Below are 20,628 nucleotides of genomic sequence, written 5' to 3' on the forward strand. Positions count from 1 at the left end.
TTTTAAAAAAAAATATTTTCATACATACATACATATATATATATATATATATATATATATATATATAAGCCACACTGTGGGGTTTAATCATCATCATTAGCCGCTCTTGGGGCCATCATCATCATACCGTACCCAACTGCAGAGGTGTGCACAATAGGTGTCATACCCGGCCAACTATAGTGCGGAACAGTGTCATAAAATAGACACATGCATGAGAGCACAAAGAAGTGTTACGACTCTATCGGAGTGACGTAAGGTCGGTATACCTCCGATTACCTTTATGGAACTAACATCGTCAACATATCTCACTTTGAGGAATCAATGACCATAAGGTGAGATCAATAACCATAAGATAAGATCAATAGCTAAGAGACAAGATCAATAATATCATAAGAGGATCAGGAACATAAACTTCTAATATTTCTAAGAGTGGAGTCAATGTGGATATCATTCGTATATGTTCATATCAATATGATCATGCCATAAGAAAGAAAGGGACAGCCTTAACATACATTGTTGTCTACTTAACCACTCAATGTCTATATTCCCAAGTGTTCAAATCTACATTCAAGATGATTCACACTAAGTTTAAGTCGTTGAAACGCTTATAAGGTCAAACTAAACTAATAGGTGAGCTAACGGAAATTGGACAGCATTTCCCCTATATTACCTACTGCCACCCAACTCCAAAAAAACTCCATAACATCAATAACAACATCAACAATACCATATCCAAGAGATTATATTCAAACTAGACTCAAATCAGTCCAAAATGTCCCTTCAAATTCAGTCCACAGCAAATAACTTCAACACAACACCTCGTGACCTTTCCACCGTGACTCTTTTCACTTTTAAGATTTGTTTAACCCTTCAAATCAACTCAACATAAGAAATAGAATGAAAAAATACCTTATATCTTGAATAACTTCACCCACATAATGTGCTTCAAGACTAAATTCACCACAACATCAAGTAGAAGCAAGAACAACCACATTCTAGGAACTAGTTGAGGTTTTTAAAGCTTGATCTTCTCTTGAAATGGTTTGGGATGGTTATGGATGATTAAGAGAGCTTAGAGGGTCACTAGGGTTCTACTTTTATGGAACAAATGAGCCCCAAGTCGTGTGAAATAATTTATAAACCAAGGACAAATTTCCACCGCCTCAGTTTCACGGTTCACTTTCACCACCGTGAAATTTTTCACGGTCCGTGGAAGTGACAGTGAAATGCTTCCAATAAGACACCAGGTTTCAACCCATTCCATGGTGGTCCGTCAACATTTTCTCTATCTGTGAAATTATTCACGGTCCGTGGAAATGGCATTATTCCAATTTCTGACGAAACGTATTCCTTCCGATTCATTTGACATTTAACCTTTGTACTCTTGTCCAAACATGTTTAAGGACTTATATAACTCTGAGATTCACCCATAGCCCTCATACACAAATTCCCAATTGATTTCCAATACGAGCCTACGACAACCGACTTAAAACGAAACTTTAACGTACACGAAGGACGAGATGTAACAGAGCCAAAAGTTGATGCTTCTGTTTTAAGAAGTACGTGAGAAAATACGGACCGTAATTTATTGTACAGACCGTATCTTCAATCATATTCCTAAAACAGAAATGTTACGGTCAGCTCCGTATTCGTTTTTTACGGCCATCCAAAAAAAAAAGAATTTCCTTTCTTTCTTTTGCTTTAACTCTTTGTAACTAATGATTTCCCTCCACAGGTGTGCCTCTGGAAAACACTAATCGAGGAGGTGGAGGGTCCCAAACAACTGGACAAGGGGGCCGAGGTCAGGACAAGACAACCAGCCAATCCCGACTGCGGGATGTTCCTTCCGACCAGGAGGAGGAGGAGGCAGAGGTCATGCAAGTAAAAAAGATAAGGGGTACTTCAACATCCGCAACCCAAAACACAACACCATCACCTGATTCCTCCCAGTCTGAAGAGAGGGAATCTTCCTCATCTGACTCGGGTAATGAGGATACTGAACAGGAAAGCGGCTCAGCCACCGAGCCTTCTGCTACTCCACCAAATCCTCCGATCCCTGGAAGTGAAGAAGAAGTCAGAAGGTTGGAGGTGAGGAGTAAATAACAGGCGGACGATAGCCAGTGGTTTGGGGTAGAGAGATCCAAAGCATTGTTTGACCAAGGGTTAGAACCGACGAAAAAAGGGGGAAGCCGCAAAAAACCATTTAAGAGGAGAGCGAATTACTTTTGAGGGACTAGACACCTACCCTCGCACTGTTGAGGCACTCCGCCGTTATAAGTTTAAGGTCTTCGGTAACCCTCCTGGAGAATATTGCCCGGTCCTTGTTCGGGATATCTATGCATCATATGGGGCCACGTTAACACATATGAAATGACCAAGCCTGCCCATACAGCGAGTCCCAATACTAGATGAAGTTACGGTCCGAAATGTCAAAGATATCACCAGCAAAGCAATACACAGAGTCTACTTTGGCAATGATTATGTGGCACCATCCAACGAGGCCGAATATATGGATAAATCGGAGAGGTAAGGGACAGACACTGTGCTTAAATGGATAGCCACTGTGATAGTAAAGGCAAATCCTCCTTGGTTGACGAATAAGAACATAAAGATTCTCAAGAGGACTCTCACACTGGAAGCCAAATTTTGGTGGAGTTTGGTGAGGTACAGGTTTCTCCCCACACAAAATGATAATTCCCTCACATCTGTCCAAGCTATGGTAGTCGCAGCTTAATGTCTAAGTATCCGATGAATATGGGGAGACTGATCGTTGAGGAGATTAGAGAGAGAGCAGCACAGCCAGCCACCTCATTGATGTTCCCGTGCCTCATTACTGAGTTTTGTAGAAGAGCAGGTGTGACGAGCATTCCAGACTGTAATCATTGTATTCGGGCTGCACGCGTGGCTGACTGGAGAAAGAGCAAAGATGATGGTGTTAATGATACATTGTTAGAGATGCCTGCTGACCATAGAGAGACTCAGGACAAGCCTAGTCTTAGGACCGCAGGGGATGCCACCACAGAAGCACCTCCCACTGCTACTGCCCCAGCTGCAACAGCTATTGTCCTAGCTACCACTGCTGCTGCATCACCTGCTACTGTTGTGCCGACTTCTTCAATAGGTCCCACTTCTTCAACTGTTCCTCCGCCTGCAATACAGAGATGGGTTGACCCCTTTGCATTCAACAAAGACAACTTCAAGAAGATTGCAATCAAAGCAACAAGGGCTGATAAGCAGGTTTCTATCATCATGGAGCAGATTCAAAAATTTGTAAAAAAAAAGATTAGGGAGGCTATAGTACCAATGCAGGAAGCGACTGAGCAGTCTCATTAGGTTATCCATGCGAGACTTGATAGGTTTGAGATGTGATTGGCCACATTAGAAAGGGCAGGACCCGAGGGTGATATGGGACCACTTCGAGATGAGCTTAATAAATTGAAAGCTGATGTCCAGGTATTGCAGGTGAGAGTGCAGGTTGACTTGGAGGATCCCACTCTGACAATACTGGTGGATATATCATCGCTCATTCATGTCGAGAAATTGATAGATGAGAATGATGAAGATGACTCCCCGACTCAGAACAAAGGTAAAAGAAAGTGGGATGATGTCACATCCATATGGTGAGGATCCAGAGGAGGTGACTAGAAGGTTGCGCCTCCAAGAGGACAAGAACATGCAGATAGCCATCCATAATTCCCTGCTAGCCATCTCCCCCAGCAGCACGAGCCAGCAGTGAGGTAGGGGCATCTTCGAAGGGTACCCAGGTAGAGGTTCCCGATTCTAGCAAGACATTGCCACCTGTCATCCCTCAGCCAACTGCCGATATGGTGGAGATACCTCATGATGTTCTCAATGCCTAATAGGACCAGGTATGCCTAACCTTCATTCGTGTGCTTAGTTCGATGCATTGGGGACAATGCAAAATTTTTGGTTGGGAGTAGCCTATTTGGTTGATTGTTGTACCTTGTATATATGTGTTTAAGAACCCCCTCAGCTTTTATTTGTCAGTATTCTTCTCCTGAGGGGTTTTATTGCTGTTGAATCTGGCATGTTTAGGTGGTTTAGGTAAAATAGAGTACTTATGACTTATATGGTAGTGGTTTTGAAACTTATGGCATGGTTGGTTGAAATTCCTGAATTAAAGTGACCCTTCCAATTTTTGAATCATACTCAAATATTGCTATTGATTGACATGTATGATTCTTTTTGTGACATTATAAGTATTGGGGTATTGTGTGTGATGAATTTTCGCGTGAGAGTTACACTCGACTTAACAAAAGGGATTCGTATGCCATTGTGTGTGTGAGTTGTTAGTTATTGTTTATGTACTACATTTGTAATCTAGAACTTGCCCCGTTAGTCGTGCTCGATTTCTAAGGATAGTTTGGTTGTTAAAACTATCTTAGGATTTCTTTGGATGATTTTTCTGTACAGCCTTAAGCCTTTAAGCCTACCTGTTCACATAAATAATCTCTAGTCTCCCATTTTGAGCCTTTTGACCTTTTTCTTGACTAACCGCGAACTAACCGTTACCCTTGTTTAAATTCTCCCTGTTTTGCACCCATTCCCTCCTTGGCACTTTGAGAAGAGGAAATTGAGGCTAGAAGCCTAAGTTGAAGGTGACACGCATGACGTGGGTAGTAAGGTATGATGCCTAATTTTGAGGTGGTATAAGTTTCGATAATAAAGAGTGTCGATGTGGAATGTAATTGCTTGCATAAGATAAGTATTAAAAAAAAGTTGTGTGTTTGTGTAAGAAATAAAAGCAGTAAGTATAAAGCACACCAACGTTAAAGGATTGAGGGAAGAGAAAGAAAAAAAATAAAGGCTAAGAAGTGTAGTGTTCGAGGAAAGTGAGTCACCATTACCCAAATATTTATCCTACCAGCCCCTAAGCCTACATTACAAGTCGAGAAAAATTCCTAGTGTGATCGCAAGCGAATCGTCCGAAGTTGACAGCATTGAAAATAAGGGCAAAAATATGGCATTTGCATATGTAGTTCATGAATTTCTTTGTGAGTGTGAGTGTTTTCTCTTCTTCTTTGTCTCTGTCCCTATTCTTCTTATGCATATGTGTTTAGGGACACTCTTAGGTCTGTGTGAGGGCATAAGGGTTGAATGTGCAAAAAGGAGTGACCACTCGAAGCAAAATTTGTACGTGCATTGATACTTCTGATAATATGATGTCATATATTGAAGCGTCATTGTGAATCATAGCGAATCTGAGTTATGTGTTGTATCCGTGAGTATAAAAGTGAGGTGGTATTCTGTGAGAAACATGCATGCTTGTAGTTCAAAGCCAAAACCATGGTAGCCATTAGTAAGATATCTAAGCTTTAGTCGAGTCATATGTATTGTGTTACTTGCTTGAGGACAAGCAAAGACTTTAAATTGGGGGGTGTTGATGTGCCGCGTAATTTTGGCATATTTGATGCCTTTTGACTATAAGTTTTACTTGTTTTGAAGCAAGTTTGTGTTGTGTGATGTGTTTTTATGTGTTTCAGGTAATTGATGGTGTAAAGGACGAAAATAAGGAAATTGCATTGATTGACAAAAAAGTGAGAGAAGTACGGACCGTACATATTTGTACGGGCTGTACTCCTGATCGTAATTCAGAAGATGCAAGAAACAGAAACTCCAATTTTGATGATGATGGATACGGTCAATTTTTACGGACCGTATATATTTACACGGGCCATATTTTGGATCATACTTTGAAGCTGGAGAACTGAAGGAAGACAAATATGAGAAGATATATGGACCGTATATATTTATACAGGCCGTATTTGTTGGACGTATATGTTGACCTAGAGTGACCGTAATTTGTTATGCGGACCGTACTTATATGTACGGATCGTATCTAATGTCGCCAGAGGGCACTTTTGTCATATGCAATTTCGCATTTTTGGGACCTTATAAATAGTTTATCCTAGGTTTTTTGTGTACTATTCATTGTCAGACTTTATTCTTTGACTTCATAGCATTGAATACTTTATTGATTTGAAGCTTTCGAGACCAGATTAAAACTTTTTCATCTTCTTTAATTAATAGTAAGCATTATGACTTCTTTAATATTTTGTTCTTCGTTCTTCAATATGAGTAGCTAAATTTAATACTAAGGTTGTGAACCCAATGATAGGTGTTATGTGATTGGGTAATTGGGATTGATATATGTATAATGGATTGTTAGGGTTTTACTTCTTCTTTATTCTTCAATGTTAGTTGATGGTTGCAAACATTAACTTAAGCCATAAACCTTGCTTTATTTGGGAAAATAAGTTAGGGTTTGGTGAGAACAAGTAACAAGAACTCGAGGCGTTAACCCTCGTTTAATAAATTCACTTAGGAATAAATGGAATTTACTTGGCACACATTAACCGTTCTTCATATCAACTCTTTTATATTTGGAAAAATCATAAAGAGAAATATTTCTTAGCTATTGGGAAATATTAGGGAGTCAATTAGAGGTTAAGTGCATTCGTACAACAATCCATTAGAATTATATCAAGATCAATACCCATAGCATTAGACTTCATCTAAGGGGTACACAGCCTTGGTTTCTTTAATCCAATTAATTACAATCAAAGCAAAATAGTTAGTAAACAAAACAATATTTTACGAACCCACCGGAATACGAAACTAGACCACAAGTAAGTACTCAACTACCTTAGTAACCTTTTCACACCCTATTCCCTGTGGGATTCGACCCCAACCTAGTTGGGTTACTATATTTGATCCGTTTTACGCCATTCATTAGGTGTAATTTTAGCGTATCACTCCGGTAGGGAAAGGATCTCATGGTGCACTTCCAAGTATTCCAGCAATGTTTGGGAGAGTTTTTTTGACAAGTTTCACCACCAACATATCCATCTTCTTCCCCAAGTCATCTAACTTTGAACCATTAGATTCAAACTTTTGTGCCGACTCCACCATGTATGCTTGAGGTTGTGCTTCTAACTTCCTAACATTCTCCTCTGTAGTTTTAGCTCGAGTCTCTACAACTGTCTTTTTTGTTGTAATTCGTGGTGCCAAGATATGGCGCTGATATCAAATGTAATGTATTTATGGTAAAAATAGAGAAATTGAGACGAATTTGGTAATTTTATTGATAAATTGTCGTATTACAAGCTGAGTGAACAAACTATGATGAACTGTAGCTACTATAATGGATTCCAACTGAAAGCTTGCACAACAATGGAGATTCCCTGAAATGAAGACGAATTGAGATGAGAAGATGATAGAAGAATTTAGAGAGATAGGAGAGATTTGAGAGGGAACATATATTTTTACCAGATTTCTAACTGCCTCAACCACTCTTGGGCTGGTGTATTTAACTTGGGCTAACCGACTTAGTGGTCCAGCTGGCCCAATTTGTATGCGGCCAACTTCCTCCAAGCTGTTGGACGGTTGGATTACCCTTGTCACGCCCCGAACCTGGGCGTGGACGTAACACGACACCCGGTGCCTGACTACATATGACTGAGCGAACCAACTGGCTGGCTGAATCAACATGTGGTACATAACATACTAAATGCAAAAAAACAAACTAACACATGTTGATCTGCTGAAAGTCTGAATGATATAATAAAAATTCAGAAACACTGGTATAAGTCTGAAGCATAAACTATAGCCAACATGGCTTAATATAAAATCCTGCTAAACTCTGACTGACTGCAACTATAGTCTATGAAACCTCTAAAGAATACTGAAGCACTGACTGATTCCCGGGACAAGGCCCCCGGCATACCTGACTGTCTGATAATATTGAAATGACTGTAAATAATGATAAGGCCCCGAAAGAACTGGGGCTCACCAATCAGCTGATACTGGAGATCCTAGCGTGCAGATCCGTCGTCCTGTAAATTGTTACCTGCATCGTGAGATGCAGGCCCAGGGTAAAAGGGACGTCAACACATTTGAATTGTACTGGTATGAAAAGCAACTGAAATAAAGAACTATAAATGGGATGCTCGGTAAAAGGCATCCCAAACAAATTAACAAGTAATAAATGCTGAAACTGAAGCTGTAAACTGAAATTAACAAGGGAAGTGGAGTTATGAGTACTTCCTGTTCTGCATCTGAATCCCCCGTTTTCCTATATTTATATGTGGGGCCTTGGCCCAATAATAAATGCACAAAACTATGGCGTTGGCCAAGTAAGTGTGTCAGTCTATGGCCGTGGCCAAGTATAAGTATACATGAGACGGTGCCCTTGGGCAAAAATACAAGAGTTGCCCTTGGGCAAAATACAAGGGTGGCCCTCGGGAAAAATGCAAGGGTTCAATATTCAAAAATTATTATTAAAGAACTGAGACCCCTGGAATAATGAACATTACTGAACTGAGACATGTATTCTAGAACTGATTATGAGACCTAAAGCCTTAATTGTTTCTAAGCATACTGAGTTTCTAGACTGAGACTCGTGGGTATAAAACACGAGTCTATTTAGATTACGTTCTGAGTTCACAACGTTCAAAATGAAAGTCATGAGCGAAATACGAAACGAGAGAATAGAGGTTTTGCAACTAATCATGGAACTAAAGCACAACTATAACTCTGAGGCAAATCGTAATAGTCTCACATACCTTAATTCCTGCTTTAGTTAGTCTCACATACCTTAATTCCTGCTTTAGTTAGTCTCACATACCTTAATTCCTGCTTTTGAACGTAATACAACATTCTCCACTCCCCTTTCAACATAATCTATATCAATATATATCAATGGAATCAACATTAGCAACAATACTCATGTTTTGGCCATCTAGACATTTTATCAAACACTTGGTGGTCATAAAGCTCCACAACTTCCATTAATGGTGTTTTCTTGACCCAATTACCTAACCTCTTGCTTCTAGGTGACTCTAAAATCTCAAATAGATATAATTCATATCATTCTTTATCACCCATATGCTTACAACAACCCTAAGTCAACAATCCAAACCATACAATAGTTCATACGTTTCTTACTATCTAACCCATTAACTTATCTCTCAAGAACATAGAGTCCATAATCATCAATTCAAAGCCATAATCGATTGGAATAGGAAAGTCTTACATACCTTAATAACTTTGGAGAAGAATCCCAAAAATATGAACTTGCATCCTTGAAAAGGGTTTTCTTGAGAATCTTAGGATTGTAGAGTAGAATCTTGTTAATAATCGGTATATGGGTGTTACCCCTTGTTAATATGATGGAATAATACTTGGGGTTTGAGGAAGGAATCACCTTAGGAGGTTTGGGGAAGTTCTAGGGTCTTTTCTCCTCAAAAAGTTGTCCAAAAAAGAAGTAGAATGAAGGTTTAAGAAAATTTCACGTTGTGAGGTTTTTATAGCCGAGCAAGGCCCGTGACACGGCTTGCGAATCCCACGTTTGACCTGTGAAACGCAGCCCTAACGCACAACATGACAGAGGGACATGGTTTTTGGTGTTCAACCTACGAACCGCAGACTGATCCTGCAAAATGCAGGTTAGTAAAACGGTCATAACATCTTACTCACATGTTCGTTTGAGCTCTACCTTATATCTTTGTAAATGTATTTCAAAGGGCTAATACTTTCATGTTTGAGGTTTCTCAAATTCTCAACGGATTTTCATGAAATCGGGCTGGAAGGCAGACCTGCCGTAAACTTAGCCGATTCTATCGAATTTTAAGCACCTCACTATTCGTCTTGATTCCAAAACAACTATTTCCACCCAAACTCATCCCGATAGGACTTCATATGTCTAAAATGTCATATTAATACTCATTTAACATATTCATGCCTAATCTGAATGTACAGAGTGTTACAACCCTTTTGATGAATTAATCATGTGAGTCTAATCTGGCTTACGTGACTACGCACGTGACTACACCATATCAATCAACAACAATGACTACAACCCTAAATCCCCAAATTGACTATGAATTCCTCCACTCCGGTACATAACATCATATGAGGGCAGAAGCCAAAACAAATGCAAGTACCTACAACTACTCATTACTAAAAAATAGGTGTTTTCCGACCGACCACCGACTATAAAATTGACCGAGAAACAGAAAAACTGATCGATTGTCGATCAGTTTTTCTAGAATTTCTTTTGACGATCGGTTTATTATTTAAAATAATTAAAAGGTTCAAGAAATGGGTCAAATATTTGGTCAACGCATTTTTAAAAAACCCATTGGTGGTCAGTAGTTAGGTTTTTTAAAAACAAAATGGTCGATTCTATTGGTAATTGTTGGTTGAAGAGTATATTATGAATGTGATAAGTTCACGGTATTTAATTGAATGTGGCGGCTAAGTATATTCCAATCCTAGTCGCAAATCCTTGCCTTTCCTTTAGGGAATTAGATCACGCCCTCTTTAACCCTTTAATATTCATGGTTATACCACAATCCAGAACTAAAAGGTTTAGCTACACATGATTCTAGTGCGACAATACGAATTCATGAATAATACAAGCGTAAATGATGAAATAAAAGAGAAAAGAGATGAACCCTGTGGAGAATTGCTCTAAACCCTTGCTCTGTGCCAAAATATGTCCAAGACGTCTTTCCCCGTCAAATTAACTTATTTATAGAGTATGAAAATTTCTATATTTAAAACCAAATCCTGATCGAAGTAGGAAAATTGGCCGATGTGCGACACCCTTACTGCGCAAAGGTGGCGCAGAAGCACAAGGAAACTTCATATAGTATGCACCTCCAGATCCAGAAATTTCACTAAAGGGGTTCGAAAAACAAAAATATAGTGCATGGAATTTGAACATGGAACCTCAAGGTGAATTAAGACCCACTTAACCACTGAGCCAACCTCTAATCTAGTATTTAGGGGATTCAAATCTATATATGTACATAAATAATAAAAAAATTACCTTACAAATATAGTGAAATTTTTTGCCGAGGGAGTCCAGGTGAACACCCTCCCGCCCCCCTAGATTCGCCCCTGACTGCTGCCCTTTCGAGCCACCCTTGTTGCGCAAAGGTGGCGCAACTGCTCATTGGAGTCCAATTTTTTACGTCTTAACGGGTGACACTCCAAAACTTCGATGAAACGATCACAAATCCTCTAATCTTCTTAAATGTAGCTAGACATTACAAATAAAGCAACATATGCTCAAATATAACAATTCCAAATCAAAGTCGCGATTAAAGTACTAAGAATTTGCGAGCAAATGATAAGGAACATAGATATTTGTGCCAAATATCATCCCGTGTCTCGCTGATTTAGCGCATCCTTAATCAATATATAAACTAGAGTTTTGAACCCTCCTCTGCAACGATCTTGTACGTTTTTTTTTTTTTTTTAATTTTGTAAGTGTCTCACCCCTTCGTCCATCTGCAAAAAAATAATTAAAAAATAATAGGTTTCGAGCAAGTTTCAACCCCCGATGCCTTTCCTACTAAGGATCAAATAAACCAGTTACCCTAGATTCATTTTCACGTAAGCCTTAGACATTAAATTACTTGCAACCAACTCGGAACTAGATTATTCAAGCAAACTGACATTAAAAAATTATTCATTCTTCTATCTAATTTGTTCATATGTTTTCTTCTTCAAATGTCAACACGCCTTACCAAAAATCCTCAGTATGCCACTAAATATGAGGATTATTTATTATTTAATGTTTGATTTGCTGTGTTAAATTAAAATGTTATATGTGGGACTTCTTGTGGACTTGGGGTGCAGAGGTATCAAGGAAGGCTTTGATGGTCTGGGATGAGTTATGTACTCCTAAGGTGGCTGGTGGTTTACATTACCTTGACTAGCTGCCCGGGAGAAAGCTGCAGTCTCTAAATTTTTATAGAATTTATATAAGAAAAAGGACAAACTCTGAGTGATGTGGGTGCACATATTTCTAATATATATAAGTGTGAAGAGAGGACTAACCCAGCAATATAAATTTGTACCATAAATTATATAAATTGTACATTTTAATCAATTACTTTTTTATTCCACGTGCACATATATCATAGCACTGAATATTTATCTCTTCTCATGTATACCCGTATGCAATTCAAATTTAATTCTCCGACACATTTATTTCCTCCGTGCACTTATACTTGTTGACTTTTGACTTTTCAAGTTCTTGAAGAATTAATAAATGAAGTACTCCCTCCATCACATATTACTTGGCCACATTAATAAACTACTTTTTTATCTCACGTGGACATACGTCATAGCACTGAATATTTATTCTCTTCTCATGTATACACGAATACACTTCAATTTTAATTCTCCGACACATTTATTTCCTCTGTGCACTTTTACTTGTTCATAAATGAAGTACTCAACATTACTAAAAATATATGTCCAAATTACTTGTTCATTTACAAAATCAAGATAAAATTAATTAAATCTTTCCCATCTTATCTTTTCCGTCCCATATTACTTGGCCACATTACTAAAACTTTTATCCCACGTGGACATATGTCATAGTACTGAATATTTATCTATTCTCAAGTATACACGTATGCACTTCAAATTTAATTCTCCGACACATTTATTTCCTCCGTCCACTTATACTTGTTGACTTTTGACTTTTCAAGTTCTTTAAGAATTAATAAATAAAGTACTCCCTCCGTCCCATATTACTTAGCCACATTACTAAACTACTTTTTTATCCCACGTGGACATATGTCATAGTACTGAATATTTATTCTTTCCTCATGTATACACGTATGCACTTCAATTTTAATTCTCCGACACATATTTATTTCCTCCGTGCACTTTTACTTGTTCATAAATGAAGTACTCAACATTACTAAAAATATATGTCCAAATTACTTGTTCATATGTAAACCAAAATAAAATTAATTAAATCTTTCTCATCTTATCCTCTCCGTCCCATATTATTTGGTCACCTTACAAAAAATATATGTCCAAATTACTTGTTCATTTACAAAATCAAGATAAAATTAATTAAATATTTCTCATCTTACCCTTTGTAATAACTTACGCTTAGTAATAAATATTCTTGAAAATAATCAATTTTGATTAGAATGTATTTATTGGAGAGAGATAAGGTAAGATAGTAAAATACATCTTTTATTTATGATTTCTTAAGGGGCGTGCAAAAGGGAAAGTGACAAGTAATATGGGACGGAGGGAGTATATATTTTACCATAATATTCATATTTATTGGTGTAAGTCTCAATAGCCTTCGAAAATGATTTGAAAATAAGTAATTAATGTGAAGGGTAAAATTAATAATAAGAACAAAAATTTCTTTCCCTTGATATGTTAACGTGGACAAGTAAAAGTAAACAGAGGGAGTGACTTTTATCCCCGTTTTTCTTCTTTGTCAATACTTTAAACGTGAAGAGAGGACAAACAATAGCAATGCAAATTTGTACCAAAAGTTATATAAATTATACACATTAACCAACTACTTTTTTATCTCACTTGGACATATGTCATAGTACTAAGTATTTATTCTCTTCTCATGTATACACGTATGCACTTCAATTTTAATTTTCCTACACATAACTTGTCCACTTTTGACTTTTCACATTCTTTAACAATTAATAAATGAAGTATATATTTTATCATAATATCCATGTTTATTGGTGTATAGTCTTAATAGCCTCAGAAAATGATTTGAAAATGAGTAATTAATGTGAGGGGCAAAATAAGAAGAAGAATTTTTTTTTTTCTTGATATGTTAATGTGGACAAGTAAAATTGAAGGGAGGGAGTGACTTTATCCCCGTTTTCCTTCTTTGTCAATACTTTACGTATTTTACTCTCCTTTGCAGTCTTTGATTATTGTTTCTTTACATTTATAAAATGTATTACTTTATATTTTCATTTCGGAATTAAAATTTGGTGATTTACGATATAACATATATCTTTCTAATTTTGATTTCTTTGTAACAATTTTTTTTATCTATAATTGTTAATATAAAAAATTATAATATATTTTTTAATTAATTTAATAAAAATATTTTATTAGTTTTGCTTTTAAAAAATCCAATATATACAACAATGGTTCTTATGTTTGGATCTGAATAGTTAGTTAATTGAAATGGATATCAACCTGTCGGTATACATATAAGATATGAAAGAATTTAAAAGAAAAAATTTAGAATCAAAATATTAATTTTCCTTCATATTCTTACTAATTTTCTTTTTCACATCGATGAACAACTTTCATTGTCATGACAATGAGAAAAAAATCCGACTCTTTCCATCTCAAAGACTTAATTTCATCATATGTTTTTAATTTTAAACTCCATTTTTAATTATAACTAAAGTGATGGTACATAAAATACATTTTGTATATGTTGCTATATATAATAACAATTAGAATGTATACAAACCTTAAAGACTGGCTAATTAAAGTGAATAGACATGTTCGGCCCGTGGATCGCACGAGCATGTATTGCTAGTATATTCTATATATGCCAAAATTAAAAGGAAGATGTTTGGGAAGCTAAGGCTGCTCAAGCCTCATGCTCAAGCTGCAGATACAGAAAATATTGAAAGCTAAGAGCTGTTTTGAAAAAGCTAGTTATAAATGTGATATAGTCCTAGCTATGGACAGTTCCTCTATCAGGAAAATATATCATAAGTTGAAAGATGAACAGCTGAAAATTCCCTCGAAGAAGCTGGTATGTAACAATTGTGGTCCCCCAAATGCATTTTCATTCTAAGATTAGTCATATGTGGCTCTCCACCCGGGATAAGCCTAACTAATTAGGGACTGATAGTGATCAAACCTATCCAATTTGTCTTTTTTGAAAAAAAAAAAAAAAAAAGAATCCATACCTCACACCTAGACTTTTTTTTTTTTTTTTTGGTTGTTGATAAGAGAACCGCAGCCGCTACCTTTCAAGTGTGCACAAGGTAAATCCCATTCCAGTGTAATAGTACCTAACTTATTCTTTCAATGTGAATTTGCAAAAGAGGTGTGGAATAACTTGTGATATGGCAAGGATTCCATAGAGAGATCCTGGATTAGAATGCTGAAGTTGAAGGGGCAGCTAGCCAGCTAGCTACTATGACTAAAGGAAAAAGTGATGTAGCAGAAATTCTTAGAATGGCCTTTGCAGGAACTGCTTATTATTTGTGGCAAGAAAGAAATACTTAGTACTATAATAGTGACAATTTGGCACGATTGCATGCCTGTGGCAATATCAAATGAACTGGGTGATAATGTTCTGTAAAAATCAACTTGCTTGCTGCCCCTTTCCATTAGCAATATCATTTTGCAATCTTGGGGTCCACTAATTACCATTATAGAGCAAAAACACACTTCCACAATTAGAACCATATATATAATTCTAATTTCTTTCATTGATATAATTGAACTATAAGAACACCAACTTTGGGATTTGCATGCAGAGACCCCACATCAAAAGAGCAATCATCACACCCCTGTTTTTCTTTTCTCTTTTTGTTTTCCTCCCTCCCAACATCTCTCTCATCCCTTTAAGCCACTCTCCTCTAGTGAGAGTAAAGCTACTAAAATGAAAGACAAAAAGAAAAATGACAAGGATCTAATGGAAAAGACAAAAAAAAGAAAATCAAACACACCCCAAAAGCTCTTTTTTGTTTTTTTACTTAATTCTTCTCCTTTCTGGTATATATCCAGCAAGCATTTGTCGTTTAAAGTTACTAGGTTTTTGCTGGTCAAGCTACATTTTCAGTTGACTGACCAAGTAGTGGCTGAGCCAAAGTAGACTTGATATGGCTAGTTGTCCTGTTGTTAACATGATCTACTGGGGACTGAATTATTGCTGCTGCCTTTGCAAATTTAGATTCTTCATTTTTGCCCCATAGCACGAAGTACAATCCTGCAATGATCAACACTGCTCCAATGATCCTGCACAATAACAAATTAATTTCTTCAAAAACTTGAAGACGGTGTGTTATCAATAAAACGTGTTTAAGGTCCGTATATAAATAGTGTATCGATCGTCAAATTAATCTAACCTACAACAACCAGATAACTTTTCATACTGATACAATAACCTAGAAATAAAATAACAACTTGAATCGCTATATCCACATAAATTTCACCAATAATCATGTAAAAATTATTTGCATGACTATTGCATATAGCTTATGTCCTAAAATTGAACGATACTTTTAATTTAGATTTGATTATCTCAAATGTAATAGGTAGAACATTCCATGTTCCAGCCGGAGGGAAGCTATTGGTTATGTTTCTATCTCAAATCAGCTGTAATTGTGTGTTTGGAGATGCATAAAATGCTATCTTTCTTTTAAAAAAAAATATCTTTTTGAAGTGCCTATCAAAGATAACTAAAGGCACATTGCGTCTGAAAAAAGAACTCTTTCAAACAAGGTTGTTATGTTGCTTTAATTAAATGAAAATAAAAGGCTTGATAAGATATATGGATAGTGATTCTCGAAAATCAAAGAAAGGTATTTGCATTAAATATGTATGACCCATGTGATGTTCTTAGCATATGCCATTGAGGTAAAGGAACGTGCATTAATAGTGGGGTATTGAGGAACGAAAGTTTAATTAGCCTTGATCCCCAAAAGAAGATTCAATAGTAATTCTGGTTGTTTTGTTTTATTATGGAAAGAAAGTGGAAAGCAATTGGGTCTAGGGACGAATTCAGAACCTTAAATTAATATGTGCAAAATCCTAAAACATCTACTGCTTATCTGTTTGGCTTATCAATACATCGATGACCTTTTAAACTTATTAATAAATTTCATTTTGACACTCGAATTGTGATCTGTTCTAATTGAGCACTTGAACACATGATAAAATGTTCTTATTAGTACACTTTTTGTTCAAATTTTTAAAAAACTTTTCGTGTGCTATCAAGCGTATATTAGGTAGTTAAGTTAACCACATAAAATGTGTTATCTCATTTAATTATACACATCGCTCATAGAAGTTTTTTCAAAATTTGAATTGAAAGTGTCAAATATGAACACTTTATTATGTGGCTAGTGCTCAATTAAAACAAACGATAATTTGAGTGTCTAAATGAAATTTACTGACAAGTTTAAGGAGCCAAATGATTTAACTTATATTCGGTCGAGTGCAAAAATATACTATACTATCAATATATCTTAATAATTTCTTCTTCTTTTTTTCAAGTTTCCACCTTTTTATTCTCAGACAAGCAACTGAATTGTGTATAAATTATTTTAGGCTATCAATATGTATTAAATAACGTACTGAATGCAAATGTATATTTTACTATGCATTATAACTATGCATATGACTGAAAGCAATGCTTTGAATAAGAGAGAATGAGAAATATATACCCTCCCAAATAAAATTCTTCACCCAAAGCGACTGAAGCCATGATGGCAACAACAAGAGTCTGAACAGGTTGATAAACAGCAACGAAAACGGGGCCACCCCTGTCAATGCACCATATCTGTACAGCAAATGCTATCCCAGAAGCCACCACTCCCTGCACATTTATTTCTTTACATTTAATTTCATTGAATTACTACTGATTTTGCTGTCATATCATTTTCCATAACTAACCATATGGCCACCCTCTTATTCTCTGTCCATGTCGCATAATTTTATGAGGAATAAGCAGCAAAATTAACAATAGAGATCTTGAAAGGTTAACTTTGACTAATTATAGCCTCACGTGTCACATGATTTTTTCCACTGAAATTTTAGGCAGGTCTATACTGCTTGGCTGTTTCTTTGCACACATTTAATCTCGCATAGACAGCCTTTAACTAAAATTTCCCTTTTCCTATATATACTTTCTCCGTTCAACATGAAATTCACAGCTTAAAGTGCGAGATTTAATATATATTTATATTGGTAGTAAGACTTCAAGTATCAATTTCTTTATTATTTGACCGAAACTTAAGTATTTAGAAATTGGCTTAATAGATACCTTAACTTGACCTCAACTAACAACTAAGCACCTAACTTTGAAAATGCTCCTCAACTTGATTTAAGTTGGCCCATAAACACACTTTTCCTGATGTGTATTCTGAAAGTTGGGTTGTTTACGCGGCCAACTTCAACTAAGTTAAGGTGTCTAGATGTGTATTTTCAAAATTGGGGTGTTTATTTGCCAGTTGAGATCAAATTAAGGCGGCTATCTATGTAATCTACCTTACAAATCATTTAATAATAAAATTCTATTCTTCTTTTGGCAAGGACTATGTTGTGTATTTTCCTAGTTGAAAGAAAAAGAAAAAAAAAAAGAATGACGGACTATATTCTGCTGAATTAATTTTACGTATAGTTACTGAACTTTACTTAAAATGCGTACCGCATAGAAGACACTAAAGAGCTCAGCACCAGAGTGGACAAGCCAGGCCTGAGGATCTCTCTCTAAGAAAGCGGCGATAATAAGGAACTGTATAACTCCAAAGAAGCACTGATAAGAAGTGACAGAGAGCCTAGCAGGGTACTTCTTAAGAATTGGTGCCTGCAAAACCAGCCAGGCTGCCCATGACAAGCAGTGGCCTATCAAGTAGATGCAGCCAAGTGTCCAGCTTTTTCCCTTAGCATCTCCGAGTGCGGGAAGCTGCAACATTATAGATGAGGTTCTTTGTAATGGTGGAGTTGGGCTGTAAATTGTTGGTCCTTTGTATAGTGTAATTACTGAAGCTCCAGCCACACATAACAATGTTCCACACACTTTTGCTAATCCATCTTTCCTCTTCATTCTCACTGTTTCTATCCTGTAATTTTCAACAACAAATAAGAGGAATTTAGACAGTGAGTCAATGGATTCGTCTGAGTCTCAAATTAGTTGAGGTTGACTAAATGCATCATCCTCAATATTCCTTCTGTTCTATATATGTTAAGATGACAAGGAAGTACTTGTGATCCGCCTATGTTATGATTGATTCATGCACGATTAATATATTTATGTTGAAGGCAGAACAATTGCATGTTATCATTAGTTGCAATCAGTGACGCAGTCAGTCAGGAATTTCACCGTGAAGATTCGGGAAAATGCTAAAGTGCCAAGTTAAAAGTCAAACACTCAACCTATAGCATTTCTCAAGTCTTTTCTGCCACTACACTAAACATACCTGAGTACTATAGCCATGAGAAATGTGATAGCAGGGACAGAATTTTGTATGGCAGAAGCAAAAGTAGGGGAAGTGTGCTCCAACCCCAACAAGTAGAATCCTTGATTTGCAGTAATTCTGTTAAAAGAAAAAAAATGAAACGTCAAATATTTTGTTCTTTACTTAATTTTTTGATGGGGCCTAAATCGTGTAATTCCAGCATCATACCCAATAACTGCTAGCATGAAGAACTGAAACATGTAGGACCAAGTAGGAGGTGGTCTCTCTTTCCTGATGAATTACAAAAAAAGAAATTATAAGTTACTCCTATCATTTATCATATGATCAAGCGTGGCTAGCTAGATCCTAATAGTACAACTTACTTTTCAAGAAAATAGGCAAAGGGAAGAAGGAGAAGCAAAGCAAGAATGTTTCTGTAAACAGGGAAGACAATCTTGCTAATGCCCATGTTGAGTGCAGCTCTGGAGACCACATGAAAACCAGCATAACCAAACTGCAATGCCAACATGGCCAAGTGCAGTTGCATTTTTTCAGGCATGGCAAACCCCATTCTCCTACTCCTGCCTGACACACTTGTAGAGAGGAATATTGGAATGGGATTGAGTTGAGTTGAATTGCTTAGGTAGGGAGATATAAATATATATGGTTGTGTTGCAAGAAAAGTGAGATTGTCAAATATATGACCCCACTAACTGGGGTCCTTAATTAAAAGACGTTACATCAACTGTTATTAGCCTCTAATGTTTTTTGATTGTCTCCCACGCTCTCATATCTTCCTTTATTATTTAACACAAACAATACCCACCCCTCTCCAACAAATGATCACAATTTAGAGTAGACGTAGTCTGGCTTAAACTAAAAAAAGAAAGTCAAAACAGTTAGAGAACAAAATTCACAAAACTAAATTTTGATTCCGCCAGTCTCAATTCTCCTACCCCGAAAAATTGAATTTTAGAAGAGAAAAGAACAGTCCAAGTCCCACTTGAATGACTAGAAAACCCAATCATTGCACTCCCACTAGTGAAAAGAAGAAGAAAAAGGAGGAATATTGAGAGAGGCAGAGAGATGGTTATGACCAGCGTGCTTTGTGGCTAAGAGGTTCTGTTTTGGAAGCATGCAATTGATGATGATGATTATTAATTTGATACACAGCGGCTAGCGCACACAAGGAGTACATACTGGTTGGTGTATACACCATGCATAATGTTTATGAACTTACATTCATTGTTTTCGGCTCGCGCCTAGTATAAATTCACTTTTAATATCTTAAGGAAGTATTTGCTAATGTTATTTTCTAGATTACAGTATTGCAAGAATTCACTAGTTTAATTACCATAAAGAAATAATAATACAATTAATGTTATTTTGAATTCAGTAAACTTAAGAATTCTAAATCAATTTCTACCATGAACCCTCCAAATCCTGCGCCGCTCTGCCCGCCAACACAAACTGCTAAGCTTTGCATTGGGTTTCATTTGTTGTCTATTTTTGTCTGTCTATAACGTCACCAGTTTCATTTTATATGACATGGTTTTTTTATTAGTTGGTTCTAAAAATAACAGCATATTTTATGCTTAAGAAAATGTTTGAGCTTTAAATATTTTATTTTATCCTCAATGATATATTTTTATAGTCA

The 20,628-nt window shown here is 36.5% G+C and overlaps 1 protein-coding gene across 1 annotated transcript; it reads right to left on the reverse strand.

Moving 5' to 3' along the window:
* Positions 1–15,237: 15,237 nt before the first annotated feature.
* LOC132618996 (protein WALLS ARE THIN 1-like) lies at positions 15,238–19,600 on the reverse strand. Its single transcript, XM_060333987.1, has 6 exons — positions 19,355–19,600; positions 19,200–19,262; positions 18,993–19,109; positions 18,221–18,635; positions 17,238–17,389; positions 15,238–15,807 (listed from the first exon to the last, which is right to left on the reverse strand). Exons 1-6 carry the CDS (start codon positions 19,540–19,542, stop codon positions 15,615–15,617), a joined length of 1,128 nt encoding a protein of 375 aa, XP_060189970.1. The 5' UTR covers positions 19,543–19,600; the 3' UTR covers positions 15,238–15,614.
* Positions 19,601–20,628: the final 1,028 nt, after the last annotated feature.

This window comes from Lycium barbarum, chromosome 11, assembly GCF_019175385.1.
Source record: "Lycium barbarum isolate Lr01 chromosome 11, ASM1917538v2, whole genome shotgun sequence".
Classification (NCBI taxonomy): domain Eukaryota; kingdom Viridiplantae; phylum Streptophyta; class Magnoliopsida; order Solanales; family Solanaceae; genus Lycium; species Lycium barbarum.

Excerpts from the sequence above, each read along its gene's own strand:
- LOC132618996 (XM_060333987.1), bottom strand. The coding sequence starts at position 19,542 with ATGGGGTTTGCCATGCCTGAAAAAATGCAACTGCACTTGGCCATGTTG. Across the intron at positions 19,263-19,354 it reads TTTGCCTATTTTCTTGAAAA|GAAAGAGAGACCACCTCCTA; the intron begins GTAAGTTGTACT and ends GTAATTCATCAG. Across the intron at positions 17,390-18,220 it reads TCTTTAGTGTCTTCTATGCG|GGAGTGGTGGCTTCTGGGAT; the intron begins GTACGCATTTTA and ends ATAAATGTGCAG.